We start from the raw sequence: 13446 nt of genomic DNA on the forward strand, positions 1-13446 counted from the left end.
CCTTCCACTCCCCCCCCCACCCCCCCGCAAGGCACCCGGGTCCTGCCTCCGTGGCTTCCGCCGCCGCCGCCTCCAGGCGCGCCGGACCGCGGGGTCTCCCAGGCGCGGGGCCCGCCGCATCCTCCCCTCGCCCCCAGGCACGCGAAGCTGCCCGCCGCAGGGGGGTCCCCGGCGGCTCCCCAGGGCTCCGGGGGGCGGGGGGAGCGGCCGGCTTTGTTCCCCCCGGCCCGACGGCGCGGAGCCCGTGCGCCTGGCGGCAGCGGCGGCGGCGGCACTGCAGAGGTGGGAGCGCGGCGGCCTCCCGCCTGCAGCCCGGCGCTCGCAATGCACCAGCGCGGGCGCCGAGCCTCGCCGGGCCGCCCGGGACCCCGGGGGGCGGGCTGCGGCCGCGCCCTCCTGCGCTAACGGCTGGGATCCGTCCCCTCCCCGGCCCGCCCGCCCGCCTGCCCGCCGCCGGGCGCTCGCCGCAGTACCAGCCGCCTCCCGCTCCCGCCGCCACCCCCCTCCCCGCGCCGCCGCCGCAGGAGAGCGGGAGGGGGGGCCGGAGGGAGGGAGGGAGGTGGCGGGGCCGAGCCCAGAGCCCGTCCCGGGCGCTGGCAAGCGAGCGAGCTCTGGCCGCGGCGGGAGGCGCCATCCGGGGACCGCCGGCAGGGCTGCCGCGGCGCGCCTAGCCCTCCGCGCGGCTCGCAGCCACCTCCCCGCCGGCCGGCCGCATCCTCCCCGCGGCAGGGAGAGCAGCTCCCCGCTCCTCGCCGCGCAGAGACTCTTCCTTGCTTCCTCCACGGGAAGCGGCCGCCACCTGCATTGCCACGCGTGAGGGGTCCGGGAGGCGGGGACCCGGGCGGTACCGCGACCCACCATGGCTCAAGCGGCCAAACAGCTGAAGAAAATCAAAGACATCGAGGCGCAGGCCCTCCAGGAGCAGAAGGAGAGGGAGGAAAACAGGAAGCGGAGGAACCGCTCCCGCGACCGAAAGAAGAAGGTAGGAGGGGGCGGCGGCGGCGGCGGTCCGGCGGCGGCACCGGCGCCCGGAGGTGGCTGCTGGGGAAGGGGCTCGTCCGACCCGAGCGAGGTCGGGGGCGCGGGGCCGGGCGCCGGCGGAGTTGGTGCCGCCGGAGCGCGGAGGGCACGGGCGGAGGAGCGGAGGGAGGAGGAAGAGGCGGAGGTGCGGCGGCAGGAGGACAGGGCAGGAGTCTGGAGGGCAGAGCGGGCGGCCGGGAGGCTGAAGGCGCGCAGGAGCCGGGGGCGCTCCGGTGCCCTCGGAGACGTTTCAGCACCACGGACAGCGGCCGCCCGCCCCGTTCTCCAGGGGAGGAACTTTTCTGGCCTCCCTGCCTGCCACCCTCGGGTTTGGTGGGCTCACTCCTTTGGGCTCGTCGCCTCCCTGGCTTTCCAAGGAAGCTGGTTTGGGTAAATGGGGCTCCGGACTCCGGAGGTTCCTCTGCTCGGCGCTCCCCCCCATAACTCACTCTCTCGCGTGGAGAGAGCATCGTTCCCAGGTCTCTGGACAAGTGGGGCTCCTGCCTTTCCCTGTCCCTTCTGGAGCCCGGGAAGCGCCTCTGGGACACGCAGAAAGGCATGAATGACCCTGGGGCATTTGGCAACGTCTTCTGTGCAGTGGTCACTTCAGATTAGCAACCTATGGCCTGGGGGGGAGGGAAGTTCCTTTGGAAGCAGACACGGGTGCTGTCCAGCATGGCCCGCGCGCGGCCTGGTCAGAGAACAGGTTGGCCTTTTTGTGGACACAAGCTATGTCCCCACCGTGACCGGACGGACCTCTTAGGTAACTGTTGATGTGTTCAGCACTTCCCATCTGGGTCTGGGGTCTTCCTATCTCTGACTCAAAGCACCTTTAGAAAATACCTTTGGTGAGAAAAGCTGTTTGGTGGGAAACACCTTGGTTTTGGAGGGAAGGGGCAGTTCCCTTGGGCAGAGGGCTCCAGACCAGAGGTGCGGAAGGCCGCCCCCCACCCCGGGAAGTCAGGAGTTTGCAGTGCAGTTCTGAGGATGGGAGGCAGGGCTGAGCTCCAGCTTCAGGAGAGACATTTTAACAGGAAGAAGTCGAGGGGAAGCATGGCCTGCCAGCCTCCCTGCTGGGGAGAAGGGCCCCTTGGGCTCCAGGGCAGAGGCATTGGTCTTGGTGAAGAAGGAAATACTTTTTTTCCTGAAATTGTCTCACCCTGAGAAAAAAAAATGGGACCTTGTGGTCGACAGCGGATTGTGGGGAACTGGCTGCCTGTGGGTCCCACTCCACTGGCCAGTTGGTCAGCAGGACCAGCACCCAGTCTTTTCCTAAAAAGGAGGTGCCCAGGGCAGAGATATGCTCTGATTGTAACCAAAGTAACCAGTATGCCTAGGCTTTGCTGTACCCTTTCAAAAGGCAGCCCCTCCTCCCTCAGGGATTGCCATCTTGTGTGTAAATAGTAGTTTCACAAAAGTACCACCCCTTTAGCGGGCCAAAAAAGAGGCCTTCCCCAAACCGATGGTGAATCAGAGTTTGGGTTGGTGCCATGGAGACTCTCCTCTCCGCCCCGCCCCCCCCCGGCCTGCTGCTGGGTCGGATGTACCCGAGCCCATCCTGTGAGTCAGGCAGGGGGGAGTCTGGGTATAGCGGTGATCACCCACTGTCTTGGCATGAATGTAAACTTCTTGCTAGGAAGCGTGCTCTCGGTTTCCATTCCTGCCTATTGCGTTAGGAGCTGTGCCAATCCTCTCTCCAAACTGCTCACTCGGTGTTTTTATCCCACTTCTCACTCTCAAGCTTCTTCCTTGATGCTCCTCATACCATAAATATATATTTTTTTGAGCAGTAGTCCAAAGAGAACTCTCCTTCACTCTCTCCTTTGGTTTCTTTTCCTTCTACGAAAAACCCTTTAATGTAGCTCTGAATCATGACTGCATGTAACACACGCATACGAAAGTGCAGTCTCAATGTTCTTTTTTCCCCCTCTGGTCTTTTTCTTCACATTTTTTTTTTTACTCAACTTTACTTCCACGTTCAGTGCTGGATGATGATATACTCCCATCCCCCTTGGGTTGCGTTATGTTGTTTTACTAGCTGGTCACAGCATACTGCGTCAGTAAGCATTCAGAGCTCTTCCATAGGTTTTCATTGTTTTATGCAATATCCTGGGTGCTATGATTGATATTAACAACAAAGTTAATTCTTAGCAATGTCATAAACTCTTAAGGCTGATTCTTTGGGTCAAAAGGAATATGGCACATTGGTATTTTATGATTTTGAGTTACAATATTTTAGCCATTGGCCTGGCCTTGAGAGAATATTCCATAGAATAGCGTTAAAATGTATAGCAAAATACAAAACCACAAGAAGAAGGAAGGCCCAGAGGGAAAGATGAGGGAGGCAGGGAAATGCAGAGAAGGGTGTTCAGAGTAGGTGGAGGAAGCACATAGAGGGGCTGGGTAAAGGGGGGAGGAGGGCTCTAAATCAAAGGTTCATAGAAGGTGAAGCCTAAGACCCATTTTTCACAAACGAAGTCAGTCATTTTTTAACATACTTTAAAACCAAGCAGCTGAGGACTTTGTGGTTGGTCACAGACTCTGGGGATGCTATGGAACCATCAGCATGAAGAAAGAACCTCACCCATGCAGATAAACATGTTATTCCAGTGAACTGGTAAATCCTATGAACATATCGCTAAGCCATGAGCACTCTGAATTCGCTAAAAGAGAAGGGGCTTGTCCTGTGGGGAACCTGCTTCATGGGGACTGGCTGAGCAGAGCCACAGCCCTCCCCATGTGTACATACCATCACAGTTGTAACATCGATGGAGGTTGCAGTTTTACAGTTGATGAGACTGTGTGGGAAGGCGCTTGCTAAGGGGGGCTGTGCCACGGGGGGTGGAGGCTGGTGTTGTGACGCACACTGACTGACACAGATAGAAACCACCTTGACACCGGGAACTGAGCTGAAACTCCGGCGCTCTGAAACGCCCGCATTCTTCTGGGGCTTCATTCAGTTTTCTGCTTGTGTAGCACTGACCTCGTCTGATGCTTGCTGGGGGAGCTGCAGCTTTAAGAAAAAAAAAAAAAAAAAGAAAAGAAAAAAGAAAAAGAAAGAATAAAATCCAGTATTTATGACATGTACCGATAAGTCCCCCTGCTTCTGAAAGGTTGGATGGAAATAAATAAATTGCAAAGCACGAGGAAAGCATGCATTTGCATTAAGAACGGCAGCTTTCTAGGGCTGAGGAAGCCTTGGGCATCAGAAAGCGTGTGCTTTTTATGTTTCCCCAGAGCTTGGGGTTAGGAGAGGAGGACAGGGAGGTTGGGGCGGAAAGTGAATGGGAGGAAGAGGAGCAGAATTAAAGAAAGGAGGAGAGGATGAAGAGGTGAAGGAGCAGAGAGGGAAGAAAGGTAGCTGGCACCTCAGCCCTGCTTTATTCTATTTTAAGAATGTTTTTTATTGATGTTTTAAAGAGAGAGGAAGGGAGAGAGGGCGAGGAACATCAATGTGAGAAACGTTGATTGATTGCCTGCATGTGGCCCCACCAGGGATCAAACCCACAATCTGGGTATGGGCCCTGACTTGGAATCCAACCAGCAACGTTTTGGTGCACAGGACAGTGATCAACCAACTGAGCCACACAGGCCAGGGCTCAGGTATATTAAGGTTAACTACCTGCAGGTCGGGTTAAGTACCTTGGGATAGGTTTACCAAGCTCTCTGTCCCTCGCTGTCTCCATGTATGTCATCTTCGGATGTTGGTGAAGGAAAAGATCATATCCTGTTCGTAGCTGGGCACTCAACACCTAGCTCAGTACCTGCCAAACAGTGGGCATGCCGTAAATGAACCTGTGTACAATGCATGCAAGTATATTTGATGCTTGGATGTTGTTTTGGTCATAGGCATGTGTTCAGGTGAACACTCTTTGATTGGCTGCATTGGGGGGGTGGGTCTGAAGAAAGCCCGATATTGCCTTCTTTTGTAATCATTTGCAATGCAATAGAAATTTGTAGGCAGGCAGCGGAACCATCTAATTTTTTTGGTGCAGTGAATTCTACCACTGAGCATGCAGTGAGTTCCTTGCAGGGTCTCCTGCACTAAATGTCAAGTGGTTTTAGCCATTTGGAACAACAGCAGTGTTTGCCCAAGGCCTCGGGCAGCCAAGCTGAGGAGGCACAGAAAGGAAAAAGCAAGCCCCAGAGTGGGAAGTGACCATCACCACGTTGCTGTGTGCGGTGCTGGCAGCCCTTCCACTGTGTGCAGCGCTCCCAGAGGGCCCTCAGCCTTCCTCGCACAGCTGGACAAGGCCCTGCTCCTGGACCGCAGAGATGGCTTTGGTTGATTCAGTGATTGGAACCTCGGAGGAGACAGGGGGTACCTGCATGAGACTGGAGTGGTTGGCCAGCCTTATCACTTATCACCAGGATGGTGATGGAGGGTTATATAGGCCCATGTTGCCCATTTGTAAAGGTCCTCAAATTTACACTTCTATTGTTATCTCCAAATGAGTTTATACATTTAACACAAGAAAAAACTGACAAGACTCAAATATAATGTTTGGTCTGGTAAGGCTCAGTGCTTGAGTGTTAACCCATGCACCAAGAGGTCACAGGTTTCAGTTCCTGGTCTGGGCGCATGCCGAGATTGTGGGCTCGCTCCCCAGAAGGGGGTATGCAGGGAGCAACCTATCCGCTGTTTCTCTCTTATCGATGTTTCTTTCTCTTTCTCTTTCTCTCTCCCTCTCCCTTCCTCTCTCTGAAATCAATAAATACATATTTAAAAAAGAGAGAATGGTGTTCATCACACATCTTTAAGCCCAGGTTCCATTGCTAAATGACATCACTCGTATATGTTGCAATGTGAATTGATATTCGTTTGGCTTTTGAATACGGTAGTATAATTCTGTTACATTGCATGTTCATTACTAAATGTGTTAATTTATTAGTTGCAAGCTTTAAAAATACAACTTTGGTAACCCTGCTTTGGTGTCTCTTCTTATTTTAGTACCTTGGGAACCTCAAAAAGTGTGGCCCTGTCCCTCCTGAGCTCTGGAGGTGCTTGCAGTGGCTGAAGATGTGGGAATATTCCAAGCCTGCTGTATGTCCATCTTCCAACCCAGTGTCCCCTCCCTGCTGCAGAGGCAGTGAGGAGGGAGGATGTTGTTTCTGGGTGCTTCTGTCATCCCCCCCCCACCCCCCGCCCCAACAACCATCCACCAGACCAGGAGAGCAGGTTTTTGAGGGCAGAGATGTTATGCCCTTAATTATGTCCATAACTATATGGTTTGCACATCATTTGCTTCCCAAAGCCACTGTTTAAAGTGGGGCAGTAGCTGAAATTCAGAGCCTGAAGCAAGTGACCTCTCTGTCAAGGGGACCTCGAGCCAGCCTCTGGGACCTCTCTCTTCTCTTGCTCACCCCAGCAAACTAGCAAACTGCTTGCTCACCAGTTCTGCCTGTCTCCTCTCAATATAGCAATGCCTTTTTTTTTTTTTTTTTTTTTTTTTTTTACTCAGTCTCAGGCCTCCTTCTCCCATCTTCCAATAAAAATGAGCAAGCATTGGGGAATGGATACTGTGTGCCAGGCACTTTTCACACATGTTAACTCATTCCGATGCTTTGCCTTAACCATGCCTTTGTAAGGCTGATCTGTTAGCCATTTCTTCCTCCATCGATGCCAAATATCATTCTCTTCTTTAAGACACCTTTCTGAATGTCCCTCCTCACTTCCACCCCAGTCAGTCTTATTCTACACTCTGCTATTTGTCGAACTGTCCTTTGTTCCAGTGTGTGTGTGTGTGTGTGTGTGTGTGTGTGTGTGTGTCACACCCATTCTTGTTTCCTCCCTTCTACTAAATTGTATGGTCCATGAGGCCAAAGCCTAAGTCTTTGTACATAACCATCAGTGAATATTTATGGCTTGAATGGACTTAGAAGCTACATTTAATAGGTTCAGACTTTTTTTTTTTTTTTAATATATTTTATTGATTTTTTACAGAGAGGAGGAGAGAGGGATAGAGAGCTAGAAACGTCGATGAGAGAGAAACATCGACCAGCTGCCTCTTGCACACCCCCTACCGGGGATGTGCCCGCAACTAAGGTACATGCCCTTGACCGGAATCGAACCCGGGACCTTTCAGTCCGCAGACTGATGCTCTACCACTGAGCCAAACCGGTTTCGGCTAGGTTCAGACTTTTTTCTTGGTCTCTCTATTTGATGTTGGAAGACTTGGTTCTCCCTCCCCACCCCCACCCCCCAAATTCTTCTGACCAAAGCAAAGTCTGCCACCATCATAAAGTTTTTGTAAAAAGGCTGATAAGCTTTGCTTGGCTCCATATCTGCATTTTTGGTTCTTGAAAAAAAAAACAAACAAAAAAAAAAACCAGTTCAGCTCAGTTGGTTGGGCGTCATCCTGTGCACCAAAAGGTTCCCGGTTCAATTCCTGACCAGGGCTTAATCCTCTCAGTAGGGGGAGTACAGGAGGCAACAGATCGATATTTCATTCTCCCATCGATGTTTCTCTCGCTGTCTTTGCCTCTCCCTTCCTCTCTCTCTAAAAATGAATACAAAATATTAAAAAAAAGAAAAACTTAAAAGTCTGCGTCTTACAGAGCATTAGGCCAGGAGTCAGATGGTTCTAGTTTCAGCTCTTGCATTTATCAGCTACGGGTAGTGAACAAGCTCTGAATTTCTCTGAGCATGAAATCTCAGTGCTCGCCTGGGAATGCCAGCACGCTATTATTGCAGTGCTGGTAAATGAGAAAAGGGTACTTTCAGCCAGACCTTCATTTTATTTTCAGGAATGGAATGAGTTTTCTGTTTTGACGAGATTTACAATCGTAGACTTCGTTATCTATGTGATTCCAGTCCATAACTTTGAGATGGGCTTTATTAAAGTCCTGCCTGACAATTGTACCTGTATGTCAAAAGGGGAACATAAAAGTGGTTCCTAGCCCTGGGTGGGTAGCTCAGTTGGTTAGTGTCTCCTGATACACCAAGGTTGTGAGTTTGATCTCTGGTCAGGGCACATACAAGAAGCAAACAATGAGTGCATAAATAAGTGGAATGACAAATTGAGGTCTCTCTCTCTCTCTAAAAAAAAAAAAAAAAAAAAAAAAAAAAAAAGTGGTTCCTAAATTTTCCGAGAATACCATTGCTCTGAGGGCCATGACCGACAAATCAGGAGTGTGGAATATCACAGATAATGGAACACATGGTGCTATGGGCAGTCACACTCCTCCAGGGAGAATCTGTGCATCTTAGTGCAAGCATGATGCATCTTGCAAGAAAGGAGAACTTGTGTTACGGATACCCAGAGCTAAAGCAGAGAAGAGGTACTGGCCAGCCAGTTATTATTATTCTTTCAACAACTTTAAAAAATGTGACTAGATGCTTCCCCTCAGAGAATATTTCTCTGAGTTTTTGCTAAGGTGCTAATATACTAGTAGCTTAAGTTAATCCATTTCAATCCATTTCAGCTGCAAAGCAACCTTCTATGTTGACCAAAGGTGGGGTCTGTATTTACTGAGAGCCAGCACGCCCTAGAGCCATTACCTCATTGGATCCCTCAAAGGGCCATTGGAAGGTTATGATCAGGTCAGAGCTGGGCTCAAACCCAGACCCACCTGACTTCAAAGCTTATTCACCGACCTCTGCACTAGGCCGCCTTCTTAGGCATTTTGTTGGACCCTCAGGAGAGTCAAGGCCGTGCTAGGCATGGCAGGGGAGTCTGCATTGATGCTATTTATTTCTTCTGTCTTCATGTGAAGATCTTTCAGGTTCGTGGGAAAGCTGCCAGAGGAGGAGATGATGAGAACTCAGGACAGAGCGCTGGCATCTGGATTCCAGTGGGAACAGGGCTGTCCACAGGCTCTTCTGTGGCTTCAGGATTGGCCCAGGTGATGGGCAGGACCTTGTCCAGGCACATGGGTAAAGACAAGAGGCCAGATAAAAGAGCCACTGAAAACTGAGTCTTTGTGGTCACCTGCTCTGTGTCTGGCTCCCCTGCCTCACAATACGGCTCTTTCCCCATACTGTCTGTTTTGGGGATTTCTCTACCTATCATATCATCAGCATCTCCTCCAATATAATTGTTGAATACTGTTCTGATATTACACACATAGATACTGAGTAGATGCTGGGACTTTTGCTTGGTATGGAGAGGAACCTCTGGGCCACTGAGGTCCCGGGATTTATGTGACGTGCTTGCCAGGAGCCGGCCTTGGGGTTGGGTGTGTCAGGGGCAGATGGGAGTAGAAGATGAACACAGCCCAGCTCTTGCCCGAAGTTCTCTCGTTCAACTCCTGGATCCCTGAGTCTCATTTCCTGCCCCATGAAGTCAAATGGGTTCAGTAGTAACCATGAAGAACAGTGCAGTCAGGCAGGGATTAGAAGGCACAGAATACCACTAGCACAGGGGATTAGAAGGCACAGAATACCACTAAAGTAGAATTGGGAGAGGAGCGGGTGGATGAAAGGAAGCATTTAAGGAAAAGGGAAGGAGGCGCTTAATTATGGACTGGCCAGAGCCAGAACTCCTAGATCCAATTCTGAAACGGAAGGGACAGCCCCAAATACCAAGTGAGACCTGCAGGAAGAGGACTCTGCAGGGTCGGTCCCAGCGGGCCCTCAGCATTGCTAGTGTCAGAACCACCTGGGAGGGAGGGCTTCTTACAAGCAGATCCGCCCCACCTTCCACCGCAGAGCCTGCTGGGAGCTCCTGGAAAGCCTCTGTGCTGATTGACAGGAACACGTTGATGGGAACAAGTAAGGAAGAAACAAACCCGGAGATGAAGGAAAGAGGTGAGAAAGTAGAAGATTTGCATTCACTTGTTATTTATTCTGCATCCAGTTCTCCAAAGGAAGTAGGCTGTTGATTTTAGTGCTGAGGCCAGTCCCATGGGGGAAGTCAACTTGGCCAGAGCCCCTGGAGTGGGCCTGGGACGGGATGGACTGGAGAGGTTTTTGGGATGGAGGCTGGGTCTTCATAGATTGCTAGTGGTCAGCCTGGTGGACGAGGGGCAGGTCATTTAGCTGAGGCTTGTGTGGAGGGTGAGCAAATGAGGTCTGGAAGAGGAGGTGGTCCAGAAACTGTGGGCCCAAGAGCTGGAGCAAAGTGAGCAGAGCGAGGGAGGGCAGGACGAGGCTGCAGAAGGAGCCGAGACAGAGGCCCAGGCTGGGTCCAAAGGGCAGAGGCAGCCCTGAGGGGCTCCAGGCAGAAGGTTACTTGCCTTCCATGAAGACATGGGCTGGGTGGGGGTCATGCAGTGGTGAGCTGGGCATCTGGATGCTGAGGGGCGATAACCCAGGTAAGGGATTGGCTGGTTTGATCTGGGGTGGCTGGTGGGGATGGAGAGCATGTAACAAACTGAAGCTATTGGGTGGCTGAGAAAGTTGGTCTTTCTGGGTAATAAAGTGGGTGCAAGTAAGTAGTCCAGCACGAAGCTGTAGGTTTCATTTTGACATGTTAACGCGGTGTGTGTGTATGTCTGTGTGTGTATAATTAAGTTTCTACAGGGTCTCATTTCTGACTTGGTACTAGGTAGTTAGTTGGTGGAAAGAGGAGGGGAAACAGGTGAGGAAGAAAATAATTCCTTTTTTGGGGAATATATAGTTAGGTAGCTTCTTGGGGCTCTGACTTGATAGATGGAGAGAGTAATAGCCATGTTTGTAAATATCGGGGAGCCCATCAGGTGGACAGGAGAGGCAGTCAGTGCAAGCCCGAACTCTTCTGGAGTGCAGATCTTTTATTTTTAAAAATATTTTTATTAATATCAGAGAGGAAGGGAGAGGTAGAGAGAGATAGGAACATCAATGATGAGAGAGAATCTTTGATTGGCTGCCTCCTGCACACCCCCCACTGGGGATTGAGCCTGCAACTCAGGCATGTGGTCTTGATTAGAATTGAACCCAGGACTCTTCAGTCTGCAGGCTGATGCTCTACCTACTGAGCAAAACTGGCTAAGGCATTTATTTTTTTATAAATATATTTTTATTGATTTCAGAGAGGAAGGGAGAGAGAGAGAGAGATAGAAACATTAATGATGAGAGAAAATCATTAATGGGCTGCCTCCTATATGTCCCTACTAGGGATTGATTCCTGGCCAGGCATATGCCCTGGCCAGGAATCAAACCGTGATCTCCTGGCTCATAGGTCAATGCTCAACCACTGAACCATGCATGCTGGGCTAGTGATGGCTTTAAAGAGGGCACATGCACGTGACAAAGCTTCCAGGGTCCTGTGGGAGGGCAGAAATCTGACTGGTGGATGCTCACGCTGGCAGGGAGGGCTAGCCCTTGGGGCAGGAGATGGCTGTTAGGAGGCAGGGCGGCCCTACCTCCTAAACAAATGACTTTGACTCCATCACCCTTATGGTGAAATGCTATGCCATTACTCAATGTGATGCTTGAAAAAAAATATGTTTTTAAGAATATGCTTCTAATAAACACACACACACACACACACACACACACACACACACTAGGAATGCACTTAGAGACAATGTAATTTAAAAATGTAACGTAATGTAATTAAAAGATGAGATAGGGATGCCCTGCTGTCCAAGGGCGGAGCTGGGTGCTCCCTGCCTGTGGGTCCTCTGGAGATGAAAGCTGGGATTTATCGATAATATCCCTCCCCCAGGAAAGAATTCCAAGGTGACGTGGACTAGCGCCAAGTAGGTCCTGGCTCCCAGTGGAGCTGGAGTGTGGTCCCGAAAGTCTGGGCAGCCAGGCCTTGGCATGTGGAGCTGTCCATTGTAAACCAACCCGAAAATGTGTGTGTCTGGGTCTGACACTCCACTCTGCCGCCAGAGTGACCTTCCAGAAATGCAAATCAGATCTCGCCAGTCCTTCCTTTAAACCCTCCAGTGGTTTCCTAACTGCCCTTAGAATAAAGTCCAGGCTCATCCCTTCCCTGGCGCCCCTGTGGAGCCCACAGCTGCCTTTCCCATCGCCTCTCGTTCTTCCTGGCGTGCTACACTCTGCTGTGTTCTGAACTTGTTCCAGTGCTTAGAGTACGCGTGCTTTCTCTGCCCTCAGAGATCCCCAGCTGCTGGATCTTTCACTTCAAACCCTGCACTTGCGTTTAAACATTGCCTCCTAACTCCCAGGTGAGGTTCGGCCGCCCTCCCCTGTATTACGCTTGGCGTGCTTGTAGGCAAGGTGACCAGAAAATTAAGAGGACTTTTGTGTGTCATGAGGTCATCTTTGATGGTGATGTCGAGCAGCCATGAAGAGATGGGGGCTTTGGAATGAGGTGGGGTCAGGTGGTCCTGGGCTGGCGTCCTGGCTCAGATGTTACAGCTGGGTGACTTTGGGCTAATTGTTCAGTTACTCTCCCCAAGCCTTCATTTTGCCTTTTTGTAAAGTTGGGAGAATATCTACCACACCAGCATGCAGGATTATTGGAAGGATGATACGAATTAACACACGGGAAGCACCTGGGATGTAGTAAGTACTGAATAAATACCTGGTCCAACCAAGGCCTCAGTTCCCACCCATGCCCGTCTCCTACCCTGGAGCAACCAATAAAATCAAGATATGGGAATTAATAAGCTGTGGATGCGGTGGTGATGGGGGTGTGTGTGTGTGACAGAAACACACATCTTCACCCAGAGCACTGAATGGATAAAAAATATTTAAAAACATGTGACCACCAGAGCTTTCCTTTTGAAAGTTAACTCAGATTTAAAAGGTGAAAGACTGGGCCCACTTAGCTAAATTCTCGGTTTGTATTTAATTTAAACATAGCGAGTCCCTTTCCATCAAGGTTACGTCTCAAGGTTGAGCATACTCATCTGGTATTGCTGCCAATTTCTTAAACGAATTATGAGAGACTGTGGAGGAACGTGAGCCTGATGTAAAATTCCAATTAACGTGAAGAATCGGAAACAGCCCAAGTCAGAAAAGCTTCAAAGTCCGAGATGTCTGTTGAGTCGTATTGAATTTATGGCGATGGTAGATTCTCCGTTGGCGCGGCAATTGGCAAGTTCACTCTGATGCCGTTTGGAGGAGCTGCTTTGGCGTCTGCCACTGTGAAATGAGCACGCCACCCGGCTGGTCTTGGGTGATGCCCCGCCCTGCCAGGGGTGCCTCGGGAGGGGCCAGGCCTGCGATGGATTCAGTCCGAGAGTCTTCTCTGCTTTAGGACAGCACGCGTCACTGAGCGATGCCGAGGGAGCCCTGTGAGGGCAGAGTTCTCCAGCGGGCGTGCCCCACTATCTGCTTTAGGCTTGTCTTTCTGTCAACATTGTCTTATTGCTTGTTGTATGTGTCACAGCCTTTTGACCTCCTTCTTGAACGGATCTGCATTTATTTGAAGGACATCTGGGCTACACACCGTGTGGTTGAATCTTAGCACTTTCACCCACAGGCTTTCAATATTGTCCCACACATGACCGGGCAGAAGAGAGGCAGACAGGGAAAGTGTTCTTTATGATTCTGTGCCGAGGGAAAAGCCAGACCATCATTAGGTTCTT

The 13446-nt window shown here is 51.1% G+C and overlaps 1 protein-coding gene across 9 annotated transcripts in view; it reads left to right on the forward strand.

Annotated features, from left to right (window-relative positions):
* Positions 1–608: 608 nt before the first annotated feature.
* ANK1 (ankyrin 1) overlaps positions 609–13446 on the forward strand; it is a 210362-nt gene continuing 197524 nt past the window's right edge. For 3 of the 9 annotated variants that reach the window (XM_036456818.2, XM_036456821.2, XM_036456827.2), the window contains exon 1: positions 611–982. In XM_036456818.2, coding sequence (XP_036312711.1) covers positions 860–982 — 123 coding nt within the window. In that variant the 5' untranslated portion in view covers positions 611–859. Of the gene's footprint in view, positions 983–13446 lie in introns of all 9 variants that reach the window. The other 6 variants (XM_045588856.1, XM_045588857.1, XM_036456825.2 and 3 more) reach the window with 3 other exon arrangements.

This window comes from Pipistrellus kuhlii, unplaced genomic scaffold, assembly GCF_014108245.1.
Source record: "Pipistrellus kuhlii isolate mPipKuh1 unplaced genomic scaffold, mPipKuh1.p scaffold_m20_p_3, whole genome shotgun sequence".
NCBI classification, from domain to species: domain Eukaryota; kingdom Metazoa; phylum Chordata; class Mammalia; order Chiroptera; family Vespertilionidae; genus Pipistrellus; species Pipistrellus kuhlii.